The sequence below is a fragment of the Dermacentor andersoni genome, chromosome 5, assembly GCF_023375885.2.
Source record: "Dermacentor andersoni chromosome 5, qqDerAnde1_hic_scaffold, whole genome shotgun sequence".
Lineage (NCBI taxonomy): Eukaryota > Metazoa > Arthropoda > Arachnida > Ixodida > Ixodidae > Dermacentor > Dermacentor andersoni.
In genome coordinates, this window is record NC_092818.1 from 197525364 (window position 1) to 197552858 (window position 27495).

The window sequence follows — 27495 nt, forward strand, 5'->3', positions numbered from 1 at the left end:
GTCTGGTAATGGGATCGCCGCAGGAACAAACGCAAACAGGGAACACCTAGACTCCACCCGATCCGCCGTAAGAGATGGGAGCAGTGCCCACACAGTCGGGCTATTACACGCGCCAACCAACGCCCGACAGCCTGTCGCGGCACTCGCCTTCAAGACACTGACAACGATAACATACAGCTATAGAGAATAGACGGCAGCAATATTGATCGCTATGTATTCGAAATTCTGCCGAGCAAGAAAGGTTCACAAAGCCTGCTTATACTCAACATTTAGAACTCCTCATCCCCAACCGCCTACCCCTTCAGAGACGCCAAAGGCACCCTTCCACCACCTATTTACTGAAACAATCACCACGGTTAAACATCACAGCCTCGTCGTCATTGGACACTTTAATGCGGCTCAACCCGCGTGGAGCTACAACAAAGCCTCCTCCAAAGGCACGATGCCCCACAGAACCATACAACACTGTTAGCCATCTTCACTGAATTCCAACGCCCCACAAGAATCGCGTCACATATATAACAGTGTCACCGAAGACGCCTGCGCCGACCTGCCGCTTGTTCGAGGAATCCGACGGGCCGAATGAGTTAACACAAAACAAACCCTGGGCAGGGATGGCAGCATCCTCGTCAGTACAATGCACACACATACCGCCTCTCCGACGACAAACAAAACAGTTCGGGAGAACCCACCTCACGAAGACTGTCGACGGTAATGCGTTCATCAGTGAATCATTATATCGGATGTTTCAGCAAACATTTTCAAAATTTGTTTAAAATTGGCAGTGGAAGATAGTACTATTCTAGTCCGTCAGCTAGTCTACTCAACGAGGCGGACATTACTAGCAAAACAAGAAATGAAACATATAATCGGCTAATTAACAGAAATTGACTAATTAAGTTGTGACTAATCACCTTATGGCACATATTGGAAATTACAAATTGTAGCTGGTGAGACTGCAAGGGATATCCACTTGAAAAGAATTATGTGGACGACACCATTCACGAGATATTCGCCGTCAAACTTGCGGTAAAAACGCACTGTCGTTCCACTCACTTTTTAACAAAATGTCATTTTATGCATTGAAACACAAAGGTAACTGGAACGCCAATGCATTTCTCCGCAAAGTTCGGGAATTAATATCTCGAAACTGGTGTCATCCTGAGAATTCGTTCCAAGTGGATCCGCCTTGTCAACTCTCCGACTAGAATTTGTAAGTTGCAATGTGTGCCATAATGTAATTAAGAACTAAATTTTTGACTTCTTTCATTAGTTGAATATGCATTTCAATTTTCTGTGCAAGTAATGTGCACCTGTACGAGCAGACCAGCTCATGGACTAGAATTATGCTATCTACCACAGGCAATTTTTAAAGATTTTCGGAAGTGTTAGCTGAAACACCCACTATAGTGACACAACGTTTGCCACCGTCGAAACGAGTTATGTATGATGCGTACTTGTAGTGTAGGTACTTGCGCTGAACAAACCTTTTCTTGGTAGTTGTGCAAACTTATTTTATTCTACCAAAACCACTTCATTGCCTTCTTTGTCCACCTAAAAAATGTAGCATGACCTCCGTCAGAGCTTCGCCAGCAGCGGCATATCAGAACAGCAGTCCTTTCATGTGTTAACGAAAAGGCACAGATTCAGGACTGATTGACGCCTGCTCCGTTCTGGTGATCACCGGCGATGCACTGCCAGCGCAGGTGTTTTGAGCACAGAAGCGCCACCTGACGGCAGGCATTCAATTCCGTGTCCTCGGGAAACAGGTAAGTCTCGCCCAGCGCTGTGGCCACGGCACGCGCTGCCGTGTCTCCGCCCAGTTTCTCAAATCCGCTGAACAGCACCTGCCACATTGTCACAACAGACAGTACTGTCAGCTTGGCATCACGCCCTGTGCCCCAGCTAACATTAGTCAAGCTCTTTAAAGAAAAAAATATATTTGATAATCACTGTACAAAATACGATTATAAAACTTGCAGCAAGTTTTGAGACGTCTGACGACCAAATACCGCAGGTAGTTTTTTTTTACTAAATAATTACGAAAGCTTGCCCAACAGCATAAGCTACTAAATATGCTGGTTTAGGCGAGGCACATCAATAGTGCTTGCCCCCATAGAGCCAAAAATCATAGTGCAGGGGTCTCGTGGTACGAAGGCCCACTGTTTGTAGGTGCTGCCGTCGGATCTGTTTTAGCCCAGAACATGTCCACAACAGGTTTTTGGTTGTAGCCGCGGACGTTCGAGATTATTAATATGGGCAAGTATCCCCAAATAGTCCACGGAGGGCTGTGGCAAGGTATAAGTGATCGATGGGGGCGGCACTCACAGTGGTTTTTAAAACCGTACCTTGCACGACGTTTTGTTGAACATTTTTTTTTCTTCAGACAGCTTGGCTAACGTTAGCTGGGACACCATATATGGTGCGATAGAATGCTTCAGACACTTCTGGAAACGAGAAACTTTCTTGCCCACAATCAAAACGGCAAGTCTTAGCGCAAAACAGAATCTTATAAGGATTCTTTTCGTCAGATTTTACATATTTCTTATCATCTGTCCCACTATGAATCTCATCTCACAGTAACAGGCACGCTACTCTGTACGAATCAATGGCGAAGTACAAGAACTATGGCGAATTAAAAAAAAACTCAGTGCCCTTCCACTATATAAAGAAGGATGACCAGCAAAGCTGTGTATGTGGGCCCCTTAATGGCAAACTTCACCTCCGCCGCGGATCGACCCGGCATTGCACTATCTCCGGGATCGGCCCCCGTATGGGGAGTGCTTAACGCCTGCTTCACCTCCGCCGCGGCTCGGCCCGGCATTGCACGATCTCCGGGATGGGCCCACGTATGGGGAGTTTTTCGCTTACCACAACGAAACGAAAATTTGCGTGTACGGTAGAGGTATACAGCGTCGCTGTAAAAAAAAAAAATGTTACTGAGTGCAGTCTCAGTGGCATAAAATGTTAAAGAGCAATGAAATCACGCGTATAAGGCGAAAGACACTAATACCAGAATAATGTACCGATTGACAGTGACAACAACTTTATTAAAGTGTCCTGAGAAACTTGATTTGGGGGAATCGAAGGCTCCGCAATGAAGTTGGTGGCTCCGCCCACGACGGGACAGGGAGGTGGTGACTTCGCGCTTCGTCAATGGTTAGAGCGTCGCCCTGCCCACGTTATCACTGGTGTAAGCCGGTCGCTAACGGTGGACGATAAGAGGGAGATACAATTGAGCGAAAAGAATCGTTACGCTATTCCGGCTCAGGAAGGCAGCGCACTTATGGACACGTGCACCAAAATACGAGCGCTCGTGCTTGTCTCGCTAGGTGTTCGTACCTGTGTCCACAAGTGCCTTTACAATAACAAAATAGCCTTAGGCGACCCCATGACTTCTCTACTAGGAGGGAGTTATTAGAAGACTGCCAGAAGAGGGGCTCATATAATTTAGCGCCGGCACTGTCTGTGATGTTTCTTTTCATTTACTGACTTTCACTTCGCCCTTGTTCTTTTTCTTTGTGAGCGAACGAAAAAAATATTAAACGAACAAATCTATAATGAGAGCTGAACAAGTAAATTGGCGGCATAAAAGACACAAACACAAGAAAGGAAAACAAAGACAAGCGATTGTCTTTGTCTCCCTTTCCTGTGTCTGTGTCTTTTATTGCGCTAATTTATTTGTTCAGCTGTGCAAAGTCAACTAGCCCAACAATCAATTTTTCTATAATGAGAACTTTGTAAGTTTCTCCTTGTGTGCGAACGAAGGAACATTAAACAAACCAATCTGTTATGAGAGGTTTCTAAGTATATAGCGTTAAGGGGCAGCACGCATGCCATGGCCTGACCTACCGCCAGACTCTATACTTCAGGTAGAACGTTTATCGCCCCGAGCGATCGCACTGGGAGAACATTATAACCACACTGCAAAAGGAATCACATGACATTACCGAAGGAATCTCTAACCTGATTGCCAGTCAAAGCTCTTTCTTGATCTGGTATTGATAACATAAACTATGTCCCATTTTCTTACCAATCATTATCATCTGGTGAACTACCTAAGGACTGGAAGATCGCTAAGGTAGTTCCTCTTTTCAAATCTGGTGACAGGCGAACACCAAGTAATTATCGACATATTTCACTAGCATGCATATGCTGCAAATTACCTGAACATGTTATAGTTTCTCATATCTACGGTCCCCTTCAGATGTATGCAAGTGGTTTGCGTGAGTCCAGTGATTCACAAAAGGACTGTTCGTGGCCTGCGCTCGTCTCCGCAACAGCGACATCCTTTCATGGCCTTAGCCCTACATCAATGCCTGACGCAACTTGAGGTGGCGAATGATTTTTGTGCGCGGGTCGCTGGCGTATGTGTCATCCACAACGTCGAATACGTGAGTGTCGACCCTGTGTCTCGTGTCCCAGAAATGGAAATTCCGTTTTTATGGAACACTGCTTCTCGACGCTCATCTTCACCAGGGCCCAACGGCATCACCTATGCAGCCCTTGACCATCTTGCACAAGAGGCCAGGCAAGACCTGTTGAATTACTACAACCACGCATGGCATGAAGGCATTGTTCCTCAGCAATCGAAGATTGGTAGGCTCGTACCGCTACTCAAACAAGGAAAGTCGCCTTTCGACCTGTCGTCATATCGGCCTATTGTCCTGGCAAGTTGCATAGGGAAAGATATGGAAAAGATGATTCTTACACGCCTGGAATGGTATCTTGGACGCCAGAATGTGTACCCTGACTCCATGATAGGTTTTCGGTGACGCAGGTCATCAATCGACAATGTTATTGACCTCGCAACATTCATACAACAACAAAAATACCTCAAGCGCATATCAGTGGCGCTCTTTCTTGATGTGAAAGGGGCGTACGATAATCTCACACATGAAGCGATCCTCGAGTCATTGGAGGCTGTTGGAATCGGTGGCCTAATGTTTCAGTGGATCCGCGACTATTTCACCAGAAGGTCCTTCTTTGTGCTGACCGAAGTTGGCTCGACTGCCAACTATTTTACACACGGTGGCGTCCCATAAGGCGGGGTATATTGAGCCCTATTCTCTTTTAGCTATGGTTGGCCTTGCTGAAATATTACCCAAGACAATTCACCTATCAATGTACACTAACGATATTTGTCTTTCGTCTTCTGCGGTGACTAATCTTTAAGTGCACGCAAGAATTCATCGGGCAGCCACCCTAACCTGTTCGTATCTCCGCAAACTGACCTGTTCGTATCTCTGCAAACAAGGCCTTAATATGTCCATCAAAAAATAAAATGCGCTCTGATGGCATTTACGCGCAAACCCATGGCACTGTACCCTGTTTCTCTCAATGGCCAGGTTATCAAATACCAGAAGTCTCACCACTCCTTAGGTGTGATTAGTGACAGGGACCTTTCATGGAGTCCCCACGGCCTCTACCTGAAGCGGAGACTGATTTCGATTGCATATATAATGAAGTTCCTGTGCGGCAAAACCTGGGGCACGTCGGTACGGCCCATGCTGCAGCTGTACAGAGCACTGTTTCTTGGCTTTTTACGGTACAGCTTGCCGGTTTTGGTGAGCACATGTGAAACAAACATTCCTTCCCTCAAAAGTTTGCAAGGCCAGGCTCTACACGGACATGTCTTGAACTACCCCAATGCGCCTCTACTCACGCAACAATCATGATTGCTAGAGACTACTTGGTTGCAACATATATGACTATTGACAACCTTAGAGTGCACATTCGAGCTCTGTGTCGCGTACCCAGTCACTACATTGCTGATTTGCCAGCACTAAGAGGTCTTTGTGCTGGCAAGCTGTGGCAAAAGCCACATTTTCCAAACTTGTTGCGAAACATCAAAGCTACCTTCCGTCGGGTTTTACACCAGCAGCAAGACCACTGTTACCACTGTGGTTCCTACGACACCGCAAGTACGTCTCACGATTCCGGGAATTACGAAGACCCGTCATTCAACAGCGGCTCTACGTCAGTTCACACTGTCATTACTGAACGAGGCATATGAACAAAAAACGCACATTTACACCGATGTTATTAACCCAGCCTTACAAGTCACAATTACGTTAAACGTGTCCCATTTTACGACCTCTACGGCAACAGAACTTGCTGCTCTACGTGCCGCTGTTAATTACATCGCACAAGTCAAAACTCGAAAGTGGGTCATTTATTGTGATCCTAGGCAGCAGTCAGCCTTACGACGCAAGTCCCATGAACAACAAGTGTTTGAGACCAGAGAGGTTCTCCATCAAGCCCTCATAAGCGGACATGGCATCATCTTCCGATGGCTTCCGGGGCACTGTGGCATCGTCGGAAATGACCTTGCTGATGATGCCGCCCGGTCAGCCCATAAAGAAACCCTGACACTTCCTATACCCTTATCAAGGACAAATGCTGCGAGGTGTCTTCGTTTACTTGTTCAAACCAAGACTGAAACTTTGTGGAACATCCCGATTTTCTCCAACTGCCGTCTCCACCGGCTGGATCCTACATTGAAGCTGCAGATTCCATCGAACTTCTCCCGCCGTGATGCAACTTTACGGTGCCGCCTCTGGTTAGGGGTGGCTTTTACGAAAGCGTACTCATTCCTTATTGGAATGTCCGACACACCGATCTGTGACTCGTACAACTGTGAAGAGACGATCGAGCACGTGTTGTGTTTTTGTAACCTTTATGCTAACCAACACGACGTTCTTAGGAGGGTGTTAAACCGATTAGATAAGAGACCATTTTCAGAGACTGAGATTCTCGGACCATGGCCCCACGCGTCGCAGGCTTACAAAGCGACGCGGGCACTGCTACGTTTCATGAAACCGACTGTACTCAATGACCGCTTATAGGCGGGAAATTATGGACATCCGCACGTATTCACAGCGATAGTACCTTCTTCCGTTCCTCTCCGTTCTTTTCCTCCCTAAAACCCCCTTGCCCTGTGTAGGGTAGCAAACCGGATGTGCGTCTGGTTCAACTCCCTACCTTTCCTTCCTTCCTTCTTCTTCATCCTCCTCCTGCAGTCACCTTGAATCCAATTACTTTTCTTCTCTTGTTGGCATGGTTTGAGGAAAGGTTACTCATGTGACACGCTGTTATTTGAATTCACGACCGACCTACAGTTTAACATGAACGCTAGCGAACAAACTGACTGCCACTTTTTGCTTTCGCTTAAGGCCGACCCACATGGAGCGAACTTACTTGATGAACATTCGGCGGCGAGCGCCGGCGCGGGAACACGGCGGCGTGCCTCACGTCCGGTGGCCCTCAAGGCCGCGTCCTCCGTCCACTACTCTTTTTAATATACATTACTGACTTACCCGCTAACAGATCATCATCAATCAGGTTGTTCGCTGATGACTGCATTACATACCGCACTATTAAATATTTCGATGACCATTCTACCCTCCAAAATCACCTTGGCCTAACCTATAATTGATGAAAAGCTTGGCAGATGTCCCTTTACGTCTCTGAACGTAAGTTAATTCCTTCTAGCCGTAAATGCACTAGCTGAGGGCTTCGCTATTCCATTAATAATACAATAATTCCTAATATGCCATCGTACAAATATCTTGGCGTCCACCTTACACCTGATTTTTCCTGAGCTACGCATGTAGCAACCATCCTTTCTAAGGCTTTTAAGTCTCTCGGTTATCTGCGTAGAAACTTGCGTAGCACATCTTCTATTCCACGGAAATTAGCATATCTAACCTATGTTCGTCCACAACTAGAATTCATTTCATTCACATGGTCACCATATCAGGAGTGCCTTATCAGCATGTGGGAAGCTGTTCAGAATAGAGCAGCCAGATTCATCTCGCTAATTACGATCATCTTTCAATCACACCCGAATAAAAATAAAGGCATTTCATTTAAGTCATTGCAAGCTCGTCGCGTGATCGCTCTTCTATGTCTCCTTCATGGGTATATTTATATCAATAAATATCATTGTTCGCCGATTCATGTGCCTGTGAGCACGTCACAAGGCCTTCGCAAGACACTCAGTTTCATGCGCACACATGGTCAAACACCTTCATTTAACTCATCATGACTGCCTCGTGCTATTGCACATGGAAACAATCTTCTGGACCACATGGCATCCATGTCAAGCTGCGAAAACTTTTGTGATAACCTGAATACGTTATTTCATAATATTGTATTGTGATGTTCCACTGTACTATGCACAACCTTTGTTTTGTTACCTCTTTATTTGGTGCTAACGCTTTTCTATTCTGTAGAAACTGTTACTCCCCTTTTCAATGCCTCCAATGTGCCTGTAAGGTATTTGAATAAATAAATAATATCATTGGCATATTATAAATTCTTATTGAATGCGTTTGTTTGATATCAATGGCACTGAACTGTAAAGTTAAAACAGCGTTCTATATAGTCGCTCGCACTGCCCGCATACTCGCTGAAAAATTCTCCCCTCGAAGTATACCGCTCCTTTTGGCTTCCTGCAAATTCCTTTGTCAAATTTGCACAATAATTATTATTATAGTAGGAAAGGCCTATATTACTGATTTGGGTATCTTTGACAGTAACTCGTAATTTCATGAGCTGGGATTGTTAGTTGAATGCATGCTTGATTAATAGAATCGAAATGTTAGTCACGTGATTTAATTGATTTGCTTGGCGCAAGTGATGTGTCAGTGGGTGTCACTCGATCGAATACTTGTAGACAAGTAGTGCACCCAATATTCATGATTCACGTGTTCCAAGCTTCTTCTGCTGAAACGTCGCATTGTACGTCATTGTTATTTCTCTGTGTTTCTTTGTTTGTTTGTTTTTCACATATGCCCACATTTCTTCTCACTTATCCAGTAATGAATTAGAAGGACGATTTGTTTATTAGCAGCCTTTCTGGGAAGCCTCACGACTATCACAATACAACAATCAAAATAGCACGTTAATCACACGTTCGTCAGCGGTGCCGTAAGTTCCTCTTCGAACTTCTGATGAAAAGAAAGCGAGAACTGACACCATAAAGCGCGTTTGCCTTAAGAGTTCACTCCCAAGTTGCATAACGTACCTGACGCTCTTTTCTCCCGCCGTCGTCGGCCGGCTTCTCCCGATTCCAGCACACCGTGAAGAAACGCCGGTTTGGCTCGTTCGCCAGCCGCATCGGTCTTCCCAGAAGTCCCTGCTGCCCTTCCTACAATACATACGGTCACTTCTACTTCAATCCTTCCTAACTACTAGTATGTATCTGTATGACACGTGTTAACATTCGATGCATAGTAACCGGCTAAAAATGTATTAAGAGGAAGCTTTCGCTCGGGCCCAACTCCGACGCGGCCTATTCAAATACATGTAAAATGCAAAAACGTTTTTCTGAGATAATCCCTGGACCGATTTTAATTAAATTTGTTGCGTTTGAAAGAAAAAGTTGAATTCTAGTGACTCTTGGAAGCGGAATTTCGATTTAACGTCTGAAGTTTTAAAAAGGATTTTCGAAAATTCTAAAGCTCGAAAAAAGAAGAAGCAGAAAATTTACAGATTAATAGCTCTGCATCAAGAACAGATATCGCGATTCTGTAAATGGCATCCATTAGATCATTCAAAGCGGACAAATTCGATATGTCAATTTATTGCTTATGTGAATTCGTTACGTTGTGTACAAGGGGTCTGCAAAAGCTTTATTTTCATATTACCAAATTTTTTTAGATTCATGTGTAACATATCGATTGTGTGCGCTTTAGATATACTATAATATGCAGTTCCCAGAATGGTGATATCATTTTTCATTGCTGAGTTAAAGAGCTGTAAACTTGATAGCTTCGTTTTCTGAAAATATGCGATTTTTGCCAATATTTAATAAAAAATTGACGACCTAAATGGAAAATTAGGAACCAACAGTCACTAGATTTTAAGTATTTTTTTAAATGCAACAAACCTCGTGAAATTTGGTGCAGTGGTTGCCGAGAAAAACGAATTCTCCTTTTACATGTATTTGGATAGGAGCACCCGAGCCAAAGCTTCCTCTTAAGTTCCGGGGTTTTACGTGCCAGTATCAAAATCTGATTATGAGACACGCAGTAGTTGGGACTCCAGATTTATTTTGACCACCTGGAGTTCTTCAACGTGCACTTAAGTGTAACCATACGACCGTTTCTTCATTCCTCCCCCACGACCAGGATAGAAACCACGACGTCGAGCTCAGCAGCGCAACGCCATAGCCTCTGAAGCTACCACGCCGGGCCTGACTCATGGACTGAATGTCCAGCTTCGTGCAAGCACCGTACAGAAACCAGGTTCTTGCAGTAAGCAGCAACCATTGCGTCAGCGCACAGTGCCGCATGCCCAGGCACTGTCCATGGCATGTGAACCAGACAACAGTGCAAGAGAATAAGGCAATGCCCACGGTGTATCTCCGTCTTTTTAAACGTTTTTCAGTTATTAGGAAAAACACTGCGAAAATTAAACATTAAAGCGCTTCCAACTCCTACCACACCACTGCTTTCGTGTTTACCCCGTCAAGACGCGTAAACGAGATACTGAATGTGCAATCATTGAATAATTCATAGTGCAAGCGGACGTTCCTTTCCGTCCCCCGTCCGCCGTGAGCTCGCCAATTGCGACATTTGCTTGTATCTTGCTCTTACAGTGCGTAAATATTTGTGACAGCGATTTTCGCACATGTTATGTGATCAAGACTGAAATAAATTGTATTGATTATATTATGATCAAAGCTTCAAACGAATATTGATGCGAAAACATCAACTGGTCCATTGAGCGAAAAAGCCGGCGTCTGTAGTAGAGAAGTGGCACCTAAATTCTCATTGGCTGCGACGCGACGTCACATGCGCGCCTCGACAGAGCAGAGCGGGCGAAAGGGTACGCCTGCTGCCGCTCTGGCGCTCCAGGTGTTGCGTGAGGAGAGAGGGCGTCGCAGCTATGCCGCGTCACCCTCGCTCTCGGAGGAGTGTGTTATCCGCGCGTTCCTTGTCAGCGCAAGCGTTCTACTTAGTCTTGGTAATCGCTATAAAGTACTTAATGTATGAAAACAGAATAAATTCGAAAGAAGAAACGTTGGTGGAAGCGAGTTTTAGAACTTACGATCCTACGCTCAGAAGCAGTGTCTTACCTAGCGGGGTAAACCAGCGCCTCCTAGATATCAGGCCTGTGCACTCTGCTTTGTGACATCATACCACTTGGTAACAACTTTATTTATTGTCCTGCAGAGCTTTCGCCGACGGGGCCTTAGGTCTCCCACGTCAGGTCATGAGGTGTTGCCTCGCCGCCGCCTCGCGGGCCTGCTGGACGGTCCAGAGTCGGTCGCCGAGGCTCGGGCTGCGCAAGGCAGCGGCCCTCCGCGGCGGAAGGGTTCCGGAGTTGGCACCATGCGGATTTTTGTTACAGTCCCAGAGAATGCGAGTTAAAGTGGCTATATTAGTGTGGCAGAGCTTGCATATATTTGTCGGGTATGTACCGGGGTGGACGACGACGAAGTTACTCAGTGCTAGAACGCACCTGTCCTAGCTAGCCAGTTTTCGTCAAATTTTCATCAGTCTTTGGGGCGCTTTCCGCGTCCTAGCTTGAGGCGATAGACGCGGAACGTTCCGCAGGCTGGTGCTGCCAGAAGTCTGCAACTGCAATCTCTTCTATGAGTCAAGGCACCTGGTCAACCACCAGTGAACGCTCAAGAGAGACTCCTACTCCTGTGGCCATGGATTCAGAGCCTATTGCCGGTCCGTCTGGCCCGATCACTACATTGACAAGTTCCTCAAGAAAACGAGGCACCTGGTCCAGCACCAGCGAAGACACAGAGGTCTACTCAATCACAGGTGACGACTCATCCGATGAAAGCTTCGTGTCGGTGAGGAGCCGAAGGGCTAAAAGGAGGCTTATCAAGGCGTCGTCACCAGCGAGTACGTCAACCATGCAGGCAGGTAGTGAACGCTGGCCGCACACCATCCTTTTCATGCCAGTGGATTCTTCCGTCAACCTTCCAGTATTGAACAGGCAAGCGCTCTCTGTTTTTCTTGAGGGAAAGGCGCCAAACGAAATCAAGGAAGTCCGGCTGAACACACGAAAGAATGTTCTAGCTGTCGACACAACCCGTGGAACCACGCTGGAGACGCTACGACAGATAACAGATTTGGGCAACATAAAAGTATGACCGGTCATACCTATGGATGGGGCCTGCACTGCAGGTGTGATCTACGATGTTGACTTGGCTATTTTGAACTCGGACCTGCCTATTCTGATCAAACCGGCATACGAAGGAGTGGTCATCACGCACGTATGCCGACTCGGCAAGGTCGGTCGCACGTAAAGGTCGGTCACTTCCGACATGTCTTACAACGGTTTGTCCCAAAGCCGCTTCAATGCCACAAGTGCTTTAAGATCGGGCATGTTAAGGGCGCCTGCGCAAACTCCCCAATGTGCCCCCGGTGCGCGGAGTCACACACGGTAGATGTCTGCCGTGCAACAAACTATAGGTGCAACTGTGAATGCACCCATGAAGCGACGCCTAAAGAATGCCCAAGAATCAAAAAGGATTTCGAAGTTCTGAAGCAAATGGTCAGGGATAACTCAACCCATAGAGAAGCCTAAGAAAAGATCCGGCGTCGACGTCGTCATCGACGGAAACGCTCAAGACAGGGTGGAGCTTGTGCGCCGCTTGCGCCAACGCCATCATCTTCAAATAGAACGCCCGAGAGCACAAGGAGGCCTCAGACGGGAAAGGCTGCCCCCGTGGAAGAGTGGCCGGCGCTTGCAAGCTATCAGTCTTCTAAGGAGCCTCCACGCTTGATGCTCCCATCGAAGCCCGCTTCTGTTGGTGAGGCTTCAACAGTCGACTGCCAAATGATCCCGGTGCTGCGATCCATTGTGAATGTCATCAGGGCCATGCTGACAAGCATTGACACTCCATCTGCTCGAAGTGGACTACAAGTGCTCGACGCGCTGAGGTCTAAGATCTCGCATCGCCGATTTTCGTCGATTTGTTCTCACTAACCGATTTCCAATCATTGTCATCTGTGAACCAAGATTATCCCATCCAATTAGACTATCCGGCTACGAGACAATATTCTCATTAAGCGACATCAAAAGTAGCAAGGTCGTCGTATTTATGACGACAATCAGTATGTGTGCATGACTGTTAAAAATAGGAAAGTCACGTTTGCACTCTTGGGGGTGTATCTGTCTCCATCAAGTCGATTTGACACCAAAAGGCTAGAAGACATCTTGAAAACACAACCTGGTCCATGGATTATCACCGGGGACTTCAACGCTCACCATACCATTTGGGAAAGCTCAAAGGTTAACGCGACGGGAAGACGACTAGCTTCATTAGTTTCCAGCAATGGTCTCTACATGCTGAATGACGCGAGTCCAACATTCCTGCGGGGAATAACGTACAGCAGCTGCCTCGATTTGACTTTCGTCTCCCACCGCCTCGCCACACATGTTAAGTGGTTTTTGGACATTGAAACGCACGGAAGTGACCACATCCCCACTTACCTCAAGATCAAGGGAATGTCTAACACGTATACGTCCACCACAATAAGAAGAATAGATTGGACTGTCTTTAAATCCCAGATTGAGGACGCTTGTCACAAAGGCCTCTCTTGTGGACTTCAACAAGCTATTAAGAAAACGGCACAGACAGCCACGCGCACACTCACGTGTTCTCCAAGGTATTCTGAATTCGACCTGGAATTGGAGCGGCTTCGTGCGATTCGCCGTCATGCCGAAAGAAGATATCGACGCACTAAGTCAATTCAGGATCTAAGAACAGCCAGGCGAATGCAAAAGAAGATACAACGCCGCATGGATAAACTAGAGGCTCAGCGTTGGTCGAAATTTTGTGCGTCGCTAGATCCCCGCAAACCGCTATCTCAAATATGGAGAACTGTGCGAGGTCTACGTTCTGTTCCGGAACAGCGTTTCCCGTTTAAGGCCCTAGCACTATTCCAGCGTCGACAAGACATTGATCTGGCGCAAGACTTCTGTGCTATGATTGCGGGCCAGCCAACTCGCACAGGTTCGCTTACATTGAACCGTATTCCAGATTCACGAGATTCACGCATGGATCTGCCTTTCACGACGCAAGAGCTTGACGCGGCGCTCGCCCTATGTAATCGGACGTCGTCGCCTGGTCCGGATGACCTATCTTACCGCATGCTATGTCACCTTGGTGAACGAGCACGAAATGCGCTCCTTAATATCTATAACGAGTCCTGGCAAGAGGGCAAAGTTCCTCAAGATTGGAAGATCAGCCGCCTGGTACCGCTTCTTAAGCCTGGCAAGTCTCCCTTAGAGATTACTTCATACCGACCAATTGCGCTGGCAAGTTGCGTTGGGAAGGTAATGGAGCGAATGATCCTCGCCAGACTTGAGTGGTATCTTGAACATTATGAAATCTACCCGGACGCCATGGCTGGTTTTCGACGTCACCGATGTTCTATCGACAACGTTATCAATCTGGTAACCTATGTTCAACACCAAAAGACCTGAAGAGGTTATCTGTCGCAATGTTCTTAGATCTAAAAGGAGCCTACGACAACGTTCTTCATGACGCCATACTTGAAGCATTGGAATCGGTGGGCCTAGGCGGTCCATTATATCGTTGGACTCGCAGTTATTTACATAGGCGGTCTCTATTTCTTAACACTGAAGATGGCCCAACCTCGCAATATTATACGCACCATGGAGTTCCACAAGGCGGTGTCTTGAGTCCCACGCTTTTCAACCTTGTACTCATTGGTCTCGTGGAACGACTTCCGAACACAGTTAAAATATCAATGTATGCCGATGATATCTGCGTCTGGGCATCTGGTGTGACACGGCCGCAAGTACGCGCCAGGCTTCAAAAAGCTGCCACGTCAACATCGGCGTACTTAAATGAACAAGGCCTCAAGATCTCGCCAGAAAAATGCGCATTGGTCGCGTTTAGCCGAAAGCCAATGAGATCATACGATGTCTCTATCGACGGTCAAAACATACCTTATGTCAGGACGCACCGATTCTTAGGCGTAATCATTGATCGCGCCCTCTGCTGGAGTCCTCATGTGGCCTACCTAAAGAAGCGCCTGACGGATATCTCTAATGTGTTTAAGTTTCTTGGAGGAAATGTCTGGGGTACTTCAGTACATGCAATGACGCAACTGTACAGGACGCTCTTTCTTGGTTATTTGCGATACAGCTTGCCTGTGCAGACCAACACCTGCAGAAGTAATATCCGTACACTCGAAAGCGTCCAGGCCCAGGCACTTAGAGTGTGTCTTGGATTGCCGCGGTGTGTTCGTCAACGGCTGAAACCATTGCCATTGCACACGATTTCCCAGCCAAGACCCATATAGTCATGGAAGCGCTCAGAGCACACGTAAGACACCTTGCTCGAGCCCCTGCCCATCATCTAGCCCCAGTGCCAGAGGATCGACCACGTGCTTCCTTTTGTGAAACAGTCCTGCCCTATCGTGCATAGCTTCCATCAGGTTATACAGCTCCAGCGAAAGTTCCGTTTCCACCATGGTGCTTGGCTCAAGCAAAAAAAGGTTCGACTAATAGTACCAGGAATACGAACAAAAGCCCAACTCTCGTCTCCAGCACTCAAGCAGCTTTCACTGCTCTTGCTGTACGAGGCGTACAACGAGCATCATCATCTGTATACTGACGCTTCAACCACGGTGAATGGTTCTGCAGGATCGGTGATCTTTCCTGCAATACCTTCCACCATAAAGATTCGACTCTCTCACCAGACTACATCGACTGCCGCGGAGCTTGCTGCTATTCGTTGTGCACTTCGTGTAATTTCTGAAGAACTACCCAAGAAATGGAGCGTGTTCACTGACTCCAAGGCTGCTCTTCATTGTTTGGTCTCTGCCTTACGCCGAGGACCCCACGAACAACTAGTTCTAGAAATCAGACTGCTGCTTCACCACCTCGTCGAGCAAGGACACGACATCACGTTGCAGTGGATTCCAAGCCACTGTGGCATAATGGGCAATGAACATGCCGACGCAGCAGCACGATCTGCACATGAGGGGGGCGTGCAAGACTCCATTCCGTTCTCAAGAACAGACGCTGCAACGAAAATTCGTGTGCTTGCAAATGAAGCCATCAAAACTTTATGGAACACACCAAGCTTAAAGCATACACGTCTACACCGACTGGATCCATCCCTTCGACTTCGACCCCCATCTGGACTCTCTCGACTCGAAACAGCAGTACTTTGCCGACTGTGGCTTGGTGTCGCCTACACAAGATCCTTCGCCTTCCGAGTCGGTATGGACGACAGCGCGGCTTGCAGACACTGCGGCGGCGAGGAAACCATCGAACACGTGCTTTGCCACTGTCCTCAATACAGCGCGCACCGGCTGTCACTAGCGACCGCGTTGGCACGCTTTAACGACAGGCCACTTTCAGAACAGTCAGTTTTGGAATGCCGACGTGAACTGTCGTCGTAGCAAAAGTCTGTCAAGGCTTTGTTGACTTTTCTACGTAACAGTGGCCTATTAGAAAGACTATAATGACCCCATTTCATCCCTTTTCATATTTTTTTTCTCACGCTATTATTTTTGTTACGCTCTTCTTTCCGTCTTTACTTCCCCTTTCCCTTCCCCTAGTGCAGGATAGCAAACCGGAGGTTTTAAGTCTGGTTAACCTCCCTGCCTTTCTCTCATTTGCATCTCTCTCTCTCTCTACCGGGGTAGCGCCCGTGGTACTGTGCCGGGTTAGGGTACGTGAGCGTCTGCAGTTGTCTGAGGGCCGCTGCCTGCGCCTTGTCCAGCTTGTCGCTGGGCAGAGGGAAGGTTCGGAGGGTCAGGCAGAGGGCCTTCGTAATTTCGTTGTAGCTCGTCAAGCAGTCTTTGGTGATGTCCCATGGACGACGGTGGCGGCACGACGGTGGCCGGCGCGGTTCGTGAGCTCGCGCTCCTTGGCCTGTGCGTCTCGTTTCGGTTACAACGTGTCTCCGATACTTCTCCCATGTTCGCCGGGAACCACTGGATTCTGGTTTGAAGTTCTACCTCCCACTAGACTTAGCGATTGCTCAGGACTCGGGCCGCTCTTCGTGAGATCCATCCTTTGGCAAAGTTTCTCACCGCTTGTCTCGAGTCGCAGAGAACTATCGCGCACGTGAGGGCGACCCGTGAGGGCGAGTGCCACCGCCACTTCCTCCACTTCTTCTGCGCGCTCGCACGCTACACTTGCCGATATGCGCGCTTTGCCTCTCGAACCGACGACCGCAACCGTGAATCACGAGCGTTCTGCGTATTCCGCGGCGCCAACAAACCATGTCCCCATTTCGTCTGCGAGGGTGTGAAGAAGAGCTCTGGCCCTGGCCACTCTTCTTCCCGGGTTGTGTTCTGGGTGGACGTTCTGTGGAATCGAGTCGACATTTAGCGTTTGTCTGGTCGCGTCTGGAACGGCGACTTTCTGGCCTTGTTGTGCGTGGTAACGGATGCCGAGGTTTTCCATGATCTGGCGTCCCGCTCTCGTGCCCGCTAATCTTTCCAGTTGTGAAGTGCGCTGTGCCTCGGCGATTTCGCTAAGCGTGTCGTGAAGCCCGAGCTGGAGCATGCGGTGCGTGCTGGTAGACTCGGGTAGACCCAGTGCTATCTTGTACACCCTGCGGATGAGGCCGGCGTTGATTTTGACTTCTTCTACTTTGTACCAGTTGTGGAATGCCGCAACGTACGCAATATGGCACATGAAGAAAGAGTGTATGAGTCGTGTGAGACGCCTCCCTCATCCTGTTTCTTCTGCTAGTGACCCTCTTGAGAATTCTCATGGCGTTAGCCGCGTTGTGCTTTAATTTAGTAATTGTCTCACCGTTGACGCCGTTTGCCTCGATTATCATGCCGAGGACCCTTATTCTCTGCACTATCGGGTGGTTGCTCTGTTTCTCGTCCGTAGTCTGATCTCTTCGTATTCTCGCCTGGTAGTCGCAGCATTCCCACCCAAGTGACCCCCTGACCAACCAACAACATCGACATCTGCTGAATTAGCTGCTCTTCGCGCTGCACTTTGTTTCGTCAATCGGGAGCCACCTCGACAACGGTGAATCTTTAGCGACTCAAAGGCAGCCCTACAATCTGTGCTATCAGCTCTGCGTCGCGGGCCATTCCAACAGCTCGTATTCGATATTAGATGCCTACTCCATACATCACAGGAGAAAGGACACCACGTGACGTTTCAGTGGCTGCCAAGTCACTGCGGCGTCATAGGAAACGAAGACGCCGATAATGCCGCTCGGGCAGCTCTTGAAGAGGGACGCACAAGAAGAGGCCATACCACTTTCACGGTCCGACGCAGCTAGCAGACTTCGAGTGCTTGCACAGGAAATCACGCTCTCTCTATGGTGCACACCAAACAGTCAGACCAACCGGAGCAACCGTCAATACCACCTGCCCTCTTTGATGCATCTCTATATGCCAACTGGACTCCGCCGAAGAGAGGCGACTCTGCTTTATCGCTTATGGCTGGGGGTGGCTTTCACGAAATCTTACTCATTTCGCATTGGAATGGCCGACAACGCTCTCTGCAATGCCTGTTTTTGCGAGGAGACGCTGGAACGCATTCTGTGCGACTGTCCTGAATATAATGTTCAGCAACAGTCGCTGGCATCCGTTCTAGCACACCTTGACCCTAAACCATTGTCTGTTGACACGATTTTCACATGCCGCCGACAGAAGACATTGCATAATTCGTTCCATTGCGGGCGATTGTGCGTTCGGCAGTGTTCCTCGATGTTGCGGTTGATCTCCGCTGTTTTCTTTCTAAGTCTCCCATTGAGTCTCGGTCCCTTCCCTCTGGCCAGGACCGAACTCTTCGCCTCGATGAGATGCGCCAGGTGGCTGTCCATCTTGTGAGGTTCGACCTCGGTTTTGGCAGTCTTCGTTGTCGCTTTGGGGTCCGCGACTAGCGAGCGGGTCCAGGCTTCGATGTAAGTGATCGTATCTCCTTAAGACTGTTGTTGGTCTCGTTTCTTTCTAAAATGTTCCCATTCGTACCTCAGGACCTTATTAAAGTTTTGCATCCATCCATCCATCCATTCGGTCCATTTGAATTTTTGCTTACCGCCCTGCGCCTTCCTTGTCCGGCGTCGGGACGTGTATTTTTACGATCATGTAGTCGCTTCCCAGGTCGGTTGGGCCGAAATTTCCGTTGCCAAGCCCGGCGCGACTAAAACGGTGCCGCCAAAATCACCGCGGCTTACTCGGGAGCCCCATTAGGTTATATGGAAGTCAGGCAAGGTAGCATGACGTCACGGATCGAAGTGCGCCGGCCTTGTGCTATCTAGGAGGAGTTGGCCAAGTATCTCAGCGCACTCGCTTTCCCGCGAGGAGTTCATAACTCGAAGCGTCGCTCAACGCGTCCAATTGGACATTAATGTTTTCGCATTCACTACTCATAAGAAGTCCTTAGGTGTCCTCATATATTTTCTTGAGGAATGTAAGCTCCGTCAAACAGAAGATGCTCATCGCGCTGTGTGCTCAGCAGTTTTCTCAAACGCACCGTTGGCTTCCTGTGCACACTTGAAACTTCCGCCACACGATGCGCTGTTCGCTGAACCATGCGGTAACCGTACGGTCCAATAATACATACCTTGCCACTCCGAATTTCGCGTTTCCTCGTTTGAAGACCAAGTGAGCTTCACATATGAGAGAATAAATTCAAGCTAGCCGGTACAGAATCATATTTGCAGCGGAGAGCGCTGAAGTATGGGACGAGCGTATACACGTACAACGTCCGAAATGGGAAGTCGTTCTTGTGAAGCTTACTTCCCGTAAGCTTCACAAAAAGAATCAACTGAAGCACGAAAAAAATTATATATCGATCGGCACGCGCCAAAACCAAGCATTCTAGAATAACGAACAAGCTGGCCGCATCTCAGAAGCCTATAGTTGTGAGACGTGTAATTGGCGACTGACGAAACATCTAAGACGCGGCAGTTACACATGTGACGTCTACATAGCTGCCTATTAAACAATTGCGATAGCTTGAAATGGCATAAACGGCATATCAGTCATTTCATCATTATTAACAATCCAAATTGTTGCCTTATACAACCGGCTACTCGGAGCGTCACTACAAACACTTCTGTGCACGTGCGAGCACCTTTTGTTTGTAATTCAATGGCCATATTTATCGTCTTTTGGCGTCTCCTGTGGACATCCGAATAAAGCTCCAACATTTCACAAGGTTTGCTGTTGGCCCAGAGCTCTGGTACAAAGCAATCATTAGGTGGCTTGGCCACAGAAAACCTACCTTGCTGGCGGCGTGAATGACGTCGAGGCACTTGCAGCCTTGAGGTTCAGCCCGGTCGACTGCAATTTAAAAACAAGACAGGTTTTAGCTACCGTGACACTGCACGTTGGATAAAGTGCAATAATTATCAATATTATTTTAAGCGCTTCGTAACAGCTTAATTAGACATTTGGAATGAGCTGCGTCCAGCATGAAGCATATACGTTAAAGTAACTGTGCAACCCCAGACGTAGGAATTTTTTTAATTTTCTCCACTGACATACAGAAGCGATTGAACACGCTAACCATAAATCAGTCAGCAAGTTTGAAAAGTACTTTGTGAATTGTCGTGCTCTCTGTTTAACGTCTTAGGAATGACTCCTGTGGCCACGCATTTAGTCACACCCAATAGAGTTTGGGTGAAAGCAATGCACTTTCTCCAATCTAATCTTGCAAAATAAACAAAATTTGAATGTATGAATATGCAAACTGATTACAAGCAGATAGCTTCCTATGTTTTGTTGTAGCAGGTGATGAACAACAAAAATTTTTTTCTGTCCTTCATTGTGTGCGTGGCTTTCATTTTCTTGCTTCCTTTCTATGTTTGATGATGTATTAATAAGAGTGCCAATAGATTTACGCAGCAGCTTAGCATGGCACGTACTTTGGGAGGCAGGCTATGCTGTATAATTCATGAAGAACCTAAGTCGTTTGACATTCCAGCCAATTATACAGAAACCAACACTAGCGCATCTGTAAGCGTACATGTTCACTGTACTACTGACAAGCGATGGCCGATGCAGTCATCGATGGAACATCGGATAGATCACACTTAGTAGCAACAACAAGGCGTACTGCGTGGACAATCAAGGGAATGGCACACCACCGCGCACACTCACCTGGGGAACCCACCGGTGATGCGGCACCTTGCTTAGGGCTGCCATAAAGGATGACACTCGAGCGACTGTGCCGCCGTTTTCTCTTTGCCACTGCGCGGCAATTGAGCGGTCGCGTGTAAGACACGCACCACGAAAGCTGGTCTAAAAAGAACATTCTGAAAACCGAGGAGCTTACAATTTATCTTTTCAATAAGCTATCTACCAACCTTGCGGGTTTTTACACCTTAATTTTATTTTGAGAATGGCTGCCTTACAGTATCAAAACAAAGCAAGAAAGAAAATGCGAATGCAACCCTGCATCGTACAGGAAGTCCAGCAAGGCTCTCCAATTACAACCATTTTGACTCCACTTGCTGACCTTGCGGATTTCCACACAACTCAGTTACGGCGCTTTAAGAAAAATTAAAATTTAAATTAGAATAAATTACGGAGTTTTACTTGCTAAAACCACAATCTGATTATGAAGCACACTGCAGTGGGAAACTCCGGAAATTTGGACTACTCGGGGGTTTTTTGACGTGTACCTAAATCAATTTACATGGGTGTTCTCGCATTTCGCTTTAAGACAAAGCGTAAACAAGAATGTCAAGACAAACTGTGTCTCAGTGGAAGCCAGCAGTTTTCAAGAATACTAAGGCGAGCTGCCTAATTATAAAAGAGCATATAATATTATTTTTTCGCAGAGATTGCTTGTTGTATTTCCCATTTTAAATGGATTAGTAAATTTGTGTTAGGAATTTAACCAATGAATAATCAATGTCAATACAAATAACCTTTTTTCCTTCCCCCTATAGTTTCAGGTAAAGATAAACAAAACAGTAGTTGACCTAGTGCCACGCGAGCATGTTCAAAGAACCGAGCGATATTTTGACAAGCACTTGATTTTTCTAACGCGACAAGTCTCGTTCGTGACACACTTGTTGCAGTACCGGGTAAGAAGACGAGGTTAGGGTCAAGAGTGCAGCGAGGTACGAATCCGAGCGAAGCCAGGAACTCGACTAGTCGCTCCGAAACAAGGCTCGCGTCGTGAGGCACGTCCGCTGTGACGAGACGGTTGGCATCCCTGAAGTATTGCAGCAGGTCGTGCACACTCTCCGTGTACTCCTGGTACCGCTTCTACAAGAACGATCAACACATAACTCATAGTTACAAGAGCGCGACATACAATGAAGCCAGGGAAAGCACGAGGGAAATTAAAAGCTATTCTTTAGGGAAATACAGAAATTAAAGTGGCTCAAAAGACAACTTGCCGCGGGTGCGTGAGGATCGAACGCACATCTTCCGCATTACGCCTGCGGTGTTTTACTATTAAGTTATACCGCGGCGACCATCTTCCTGTAAACTTTCTTGGGTATTTGTGTATGTGTGCGAGATTAGTCTTGGGAGCGTTAGCCAGCGTCACTCCCTGTTTGCTGTATGTTTGTTTCATATGGTAGCAACTAACGAAAATCGAGTCACTCGGCTCCCCTTGTTCCTCCTGCGCGCAGAAATCATAGTACGACGCATAGCGCCGACTACGGAGGGGATCCGGGGCCCGAGGACCCCTCCAAAATCTGCCGGAGAGGAGGGGGGGGGCGCTGCTCCCCCCTCCCGGGGATGCCGATGCCTAGCCCCTCACCACCTAACGTGTCATTGCCAGAATTTTGTCACCCACATCATTTGAGGTTTGTTTTGACTTGCTTAGACGTTTTCACTTACAATTTTATTGTGGCTAATAGCTTACTGCATCATTGTTGTCACGAACGTGCACGGATTTTAATTCATACTTTGCTTTATTTCTGCAAATCCCGACAATAGGTGGACAAGCGCATTAGAAGCACTAGCGGCGGCTGTCTCATCCGTATTTTCTCACTTCAACATTGTTTTAAATTTACACTGTAAACACCATGCACATACACAATACAATTATATGCACACACAGGACAAAGTTTATTATATTTCTAAAAGGAAGGAGGTAACCAATTAACAATGATTTCTAAAAGTATGGATAACTGATACCTAGAGAATGAATACGTTGCTGTATGTTCACCTCACTTCAAAATGCTTTGCGTACTTTTTTGACCCTGAAAAAAAACTTGTAGACTTAATGACCCCTTCGGCAGTCTTTTATCGACGACGTGTGAAATGCACGTGAATGATATTGCCACCTGGTGTTTTGAGCCAGCGTTGTGTGCCCAGCAAGAACGGCGATTGAAGACGATGAAGTCAAAGATCTCGCGCCAGCTGGAGCTATGCTCCGCCGGCTCAGCCACCGACGCTCTGGACTACGCAAGGATACCTTACTGATGATCTATAAAATGTATATTCGGCCCATATTAGAATTCGGCTGCGTAATACTTTCCGGTAGCCCCGCCTACAAAATTAAACCTCTGATACTTTTAGAAAGAGAAGCTCTACGGTCATGCCTTGGGCTACCTCAATTTGTTGCCAACGTTGTTATTTATCAGAAAGCTCATAAACCCACCCTAGATTGCAGGTTCCGCATACTTACGGTTCAGACATTTTTAAAAATTTATGACTATTTAAAAAGGCGTACGCAATATATATTTATCACTGAACCTTCTGAGATTTTCCAAGTATCGTGGTCGAGATTCCACAGTCCTCAGGTAATATTCGTACAAGAACAAAAATTGGATGTGTCCCTACGCCATGTTTCCCATTCAAATGATGCCTCACCAGACCTCAAAATTCAGCTCGATAACATATTTCCAAATCATGCTAAATTATTACCAAGGCGTGATTTAATTAATATCTTAAACGGCCATTTACACCATGCAGCTAACCACTGACAATGTAATAGCTACGGACGCTTCTGTGCAATGAGAAGGCAGGAGTTGGGATCTTCTCTGAATCTCTTCAGTGGTCTTACTCCCTTCGCCTTCCCAACTTCACACCTATATTTCAGGCAGAATTATTAGCGATTATATTAGCATTACGAAAACTGCCCCAAAATGACCCATTAGCTGTTACTGTGATCGACTCGCTATCTGTATGCATAGCACTAACTGCATCTTTAAATTCAGCAATTGAAAGAACATTTCGTTCGATGGTGCCTCCGTACTTACGAAAAGCACGTTTACTTTGGGTACCGGAACATCATGGGTTGCACTTGAATGAAACGGCTGATTCACTCGCACGAGCTTCCCTGAACGGCCCTATCATATCTGTTTTGCCGACATCAGCTTATGTCACCGCGGCTAGGTACAGAAATTTCGCTATATCTCAAAACTCTGCAATATCCATGCTAACACCGTCTTCTGATTTCCACCATCTTGGCTTCCCATGGAATACTAATTGGTGTCCTTCAAGGCAACTGGAAGTTTCTTTTACAAAATTGAGAGGTCGCATACCTCCTCTAAAGTTTTACTTACGCAGGTCTGGTCTCGCAGTGTCCCCTCTGTTCTTTTTGCAGTGAACCTGAAACTATAGAACATTACTTTCTCTCGTGCCGCCGCTTTCTAAGACAAAGAAAACTATTAGAATACTCATTTACCAAACTTGGCATCTCGCTAACCTCGCCAACCATTCTTTCTTTTGGGGCGACTTCACTGGGATCCAACCACAGGGATGCTTTTCTGGCAGTTTACAACTTTATTAGAGACTCAAAAAGAGTACCTTGCTGAATTTCTAAAATTATCCATAATTTATATTATGTCATTTCCTTACGTTTACTTATTTTATCGGAATTCCTAACAACATTTAATTACACTTCTAAATTACAGTGCTATCGTCCCAAGCTCCACTATACAAATCTAGTTTCTCTCGACCTCTAACCATACGGAAAACCGCCTGCTTCTTGGCCAATCCCCCATAGTGGGTACGCGCCACTGTCTAGGACACAAGACAAGACAAGACAAGAACCGTCCTTTTTTTGTGTCTGACATTTTCGTGTCTGGCTGCTGATACTGCTGCTTACTCTTGCCTTAGCGCGTGACAAACTGGTGGAGGTGCGGGATAATCTAATCTATGCACCAAACCCCTCCGGGCAGCAGGAGCTCCAGCCCCGTACCGGTGGTTACGCCTGTACACCGCGCCAGCAGAAGGACCCGTGGACAAGTCCCCGAGTTTGGACTCCTCCCAGAGAAAATGGCAGCTCCGACCACCCCAACCGGTATGGAAGGCACAACGCCGATTCATTGTACGCTACTCAATCCGCGAACGCCGAATCCCTTTCACGGTGCCATACATGAGGACGTTGAAGATTGGCTGGTGCACTATGAACGTGTTGCCGCGTTCAACAAGTGGGATGACCCAGACAAACTGAAAAACGTATATTTCAGCCTTAACGATGGCGCACGTGTTTGGTATGAGAACCGTGCAGATGCCCTAACTTCATGGGCAGAATTCAAACGCCGGATTCTTGAGACGTATGCGAGCCCTGATGGGCGAGAGCGAGCTGAGCGTGATCTCCAGTCCCGTATACAAATGCCGAACGAAGGTGTCGCAATGTAAGTCGAGGACATGACGCGTCTCTTTCGACGAGCCGACCCCAGCATGTCGGAAGAAAAGAAGGTGCGGTACCTGATGCGCGGAGTGAAAGAGCAGCTGTTCGGCGGTCTCGTGCGCAGTCCTCTTAAGACTGTGTCAAAATTTCTTTCCGAGGCCATCACCATGGAGCAGACTCTTCGCCAGCGGACACCATCATACGAACGCCAAGTGAACACTGCCTCACCTACGGACTTCTTCGGAGCTCTCGGGGGTTACGTCGATTTCTTTCAAGAGCTCATTCGTTCCGTGATCCGCGAAGAACTCCAGAAACTGTCGGTACCTTCACAGCCGACGCTCAGCTCCTTGTCCAGCGTTCCCCGTGACGAATTCCAGCATGCGCTAAGAGAACCACCCTTCAACACAGAAGCTCGACCGCTAAGAAATGACAGCCCCCGTATGTCATATTCGCAAGCCTTGAGGAAACCTGCCCCACCTCCCTCCCCGCTTCGTGCCGCGCGCCCGGCCATGCTAGAGCCCGTCCAAGCTGCCTCGTATTGCCAGGACCACCGACAGGCCCCAAGGAAATCAGACGTGTGGCGGGCACCTGATCGCCGTCCCCTTTGCTTTCACTGTGGCGAAGCTGGGCATGTCTACCGACAGTGCTCCTATCGAGAGCTCAGACTACGCGGATTCTCAGCGAACTCGCCGCGACCTAGGTTCGGCCAGCGTCCTCCTGAAATTGAAGACTGCGTTGCCCAGCAGTGCGGATCTCCATCAGCTCGACACCAGTCATGCTCCCCTTCGCCGCGGCGATTTTCTCCGACTCGCCGTACGTATTCAAGCGTGGTGCAGGGTCGGTCGCCCAGTCCACGACAGGAAAACTAACCACAGCGACCTTTGGGGTCGAGGCCGCTCAGTCTGGACGTGCTCAAGGACCCCTACTGACGCGTACACGGACCGACGATACATTGACGACGACAGTACCTGCTGATTACGGAAGAAGAATGTCTTTGGACATTCCTGTACTGCTCGACGGTCGTGAATTGACTGCTTTAGTGGACACTGGACCGGATTATTCTATAATCAGCGAAAAACTGGCTACCCTTCTGAAGAAAGTGACCACGCTTTGGAATCAAACGCCAGTTCGTACAACTGGCGGGCACATCGTCACGCCACTCGGCATGTGCACGGCACGAATACAGATTCGCGGCTCTACGTTTGTTGTCAGTTTGAGCATTCTCCCTCAGTGTTCTCGAGACCTAATCATCGGCATGGACTTTCTCAGGGAGCACGGAGCTATCATCAACATTCGACAACGCCTCGTCACGTTCTCGACAAAGAGCGCCACAGCGACGACCAACACCATCCACCCTCGAGCATCTCTTCGTGTCATCGATGACGCTGTCACGTTACCACCGCGTGCAAGTGTCGTGGTTCAAGTGGCATGTGACAGGCTCGTACACGGTGAAGCGGTCGCAGAAAGCAATCGCTCTCTCCTGCTTTCTCGTGGTGTTTGCGTAGCAAGAAGCCTTGTCGATCTCCACGATGGCCACTGTGAGGTTCTTGTCACCAACTTCAGCTACGAACACCGGCACCTTTTCCCCGGTACTGTCATCGACTACGCCGGCCCGATCGCCGATGTCACTGAGTGTTTTGTTTCCGAGGCAATCGGCACTGCTGAAGCACCTCTACGCAACGTCGACATTAGTCCAACGCTTCCTGAAAAGAACAGACAACCCCTGCGCGAGCTGTTGCTTGAGTTCCACTCTTGCTTCGCACGGTCGTCGAAGATACGTCAAACATCGATTACGAAACACCGTATCACCACCTATGACGACGTGCCCCCCATACGGCAACAGCCTTATCGTGTTTCCCCGACCGAACGACATGCGTTTCAAGCGCAGGTGAAGGAAATGCTTCAAGACGGCGTAATCCAGCCTTCATGCAGTCCCTGGTCATCGCCAGTCGT

General features: G+C 47.7%; 1 protein-coding gene across 3 annotated transcripts in view; it reads right to left on the reverse strand.

Moving 5' to 3' along the window:
• Positions 1-1488: 1488 nt before the first annotated feature.
• The window catches only part of LOC126531827 (uncharacterized), a 38280-nt gene continuing 12273 nt past the window's right edge, over positions 1489-27495 (reverse strand). For 2 of the 3 annotated variants that reach the window (XM_050179565.3, XM_050179564.3), the window contains 5 exons: positions 22028-22214; positions 21099-21188; positions 20221-20279; positions 9032-9154; positions 1489-1847 (listed from right to left, as the gene is read on the reverse strand). In XM_050179565.3, coding sequence (XP_050035522.1) covers positions 1647-1847; positions 9032-9154; positions 20221-20279; positions 21099-21188; positions 22028-22214 — 660 coding nt within the window. In that variant the 3' untranslated portion in view covers positions 1489-1646. The remainder of the gene's footprint in view (positions 1848-9031; positions 9155-20220; positions 20280-21098; positions 21189-22027; positions 22215-27495) is intronic. The other variant, XM_055071502.2, reaches the window with a different exon arrangement.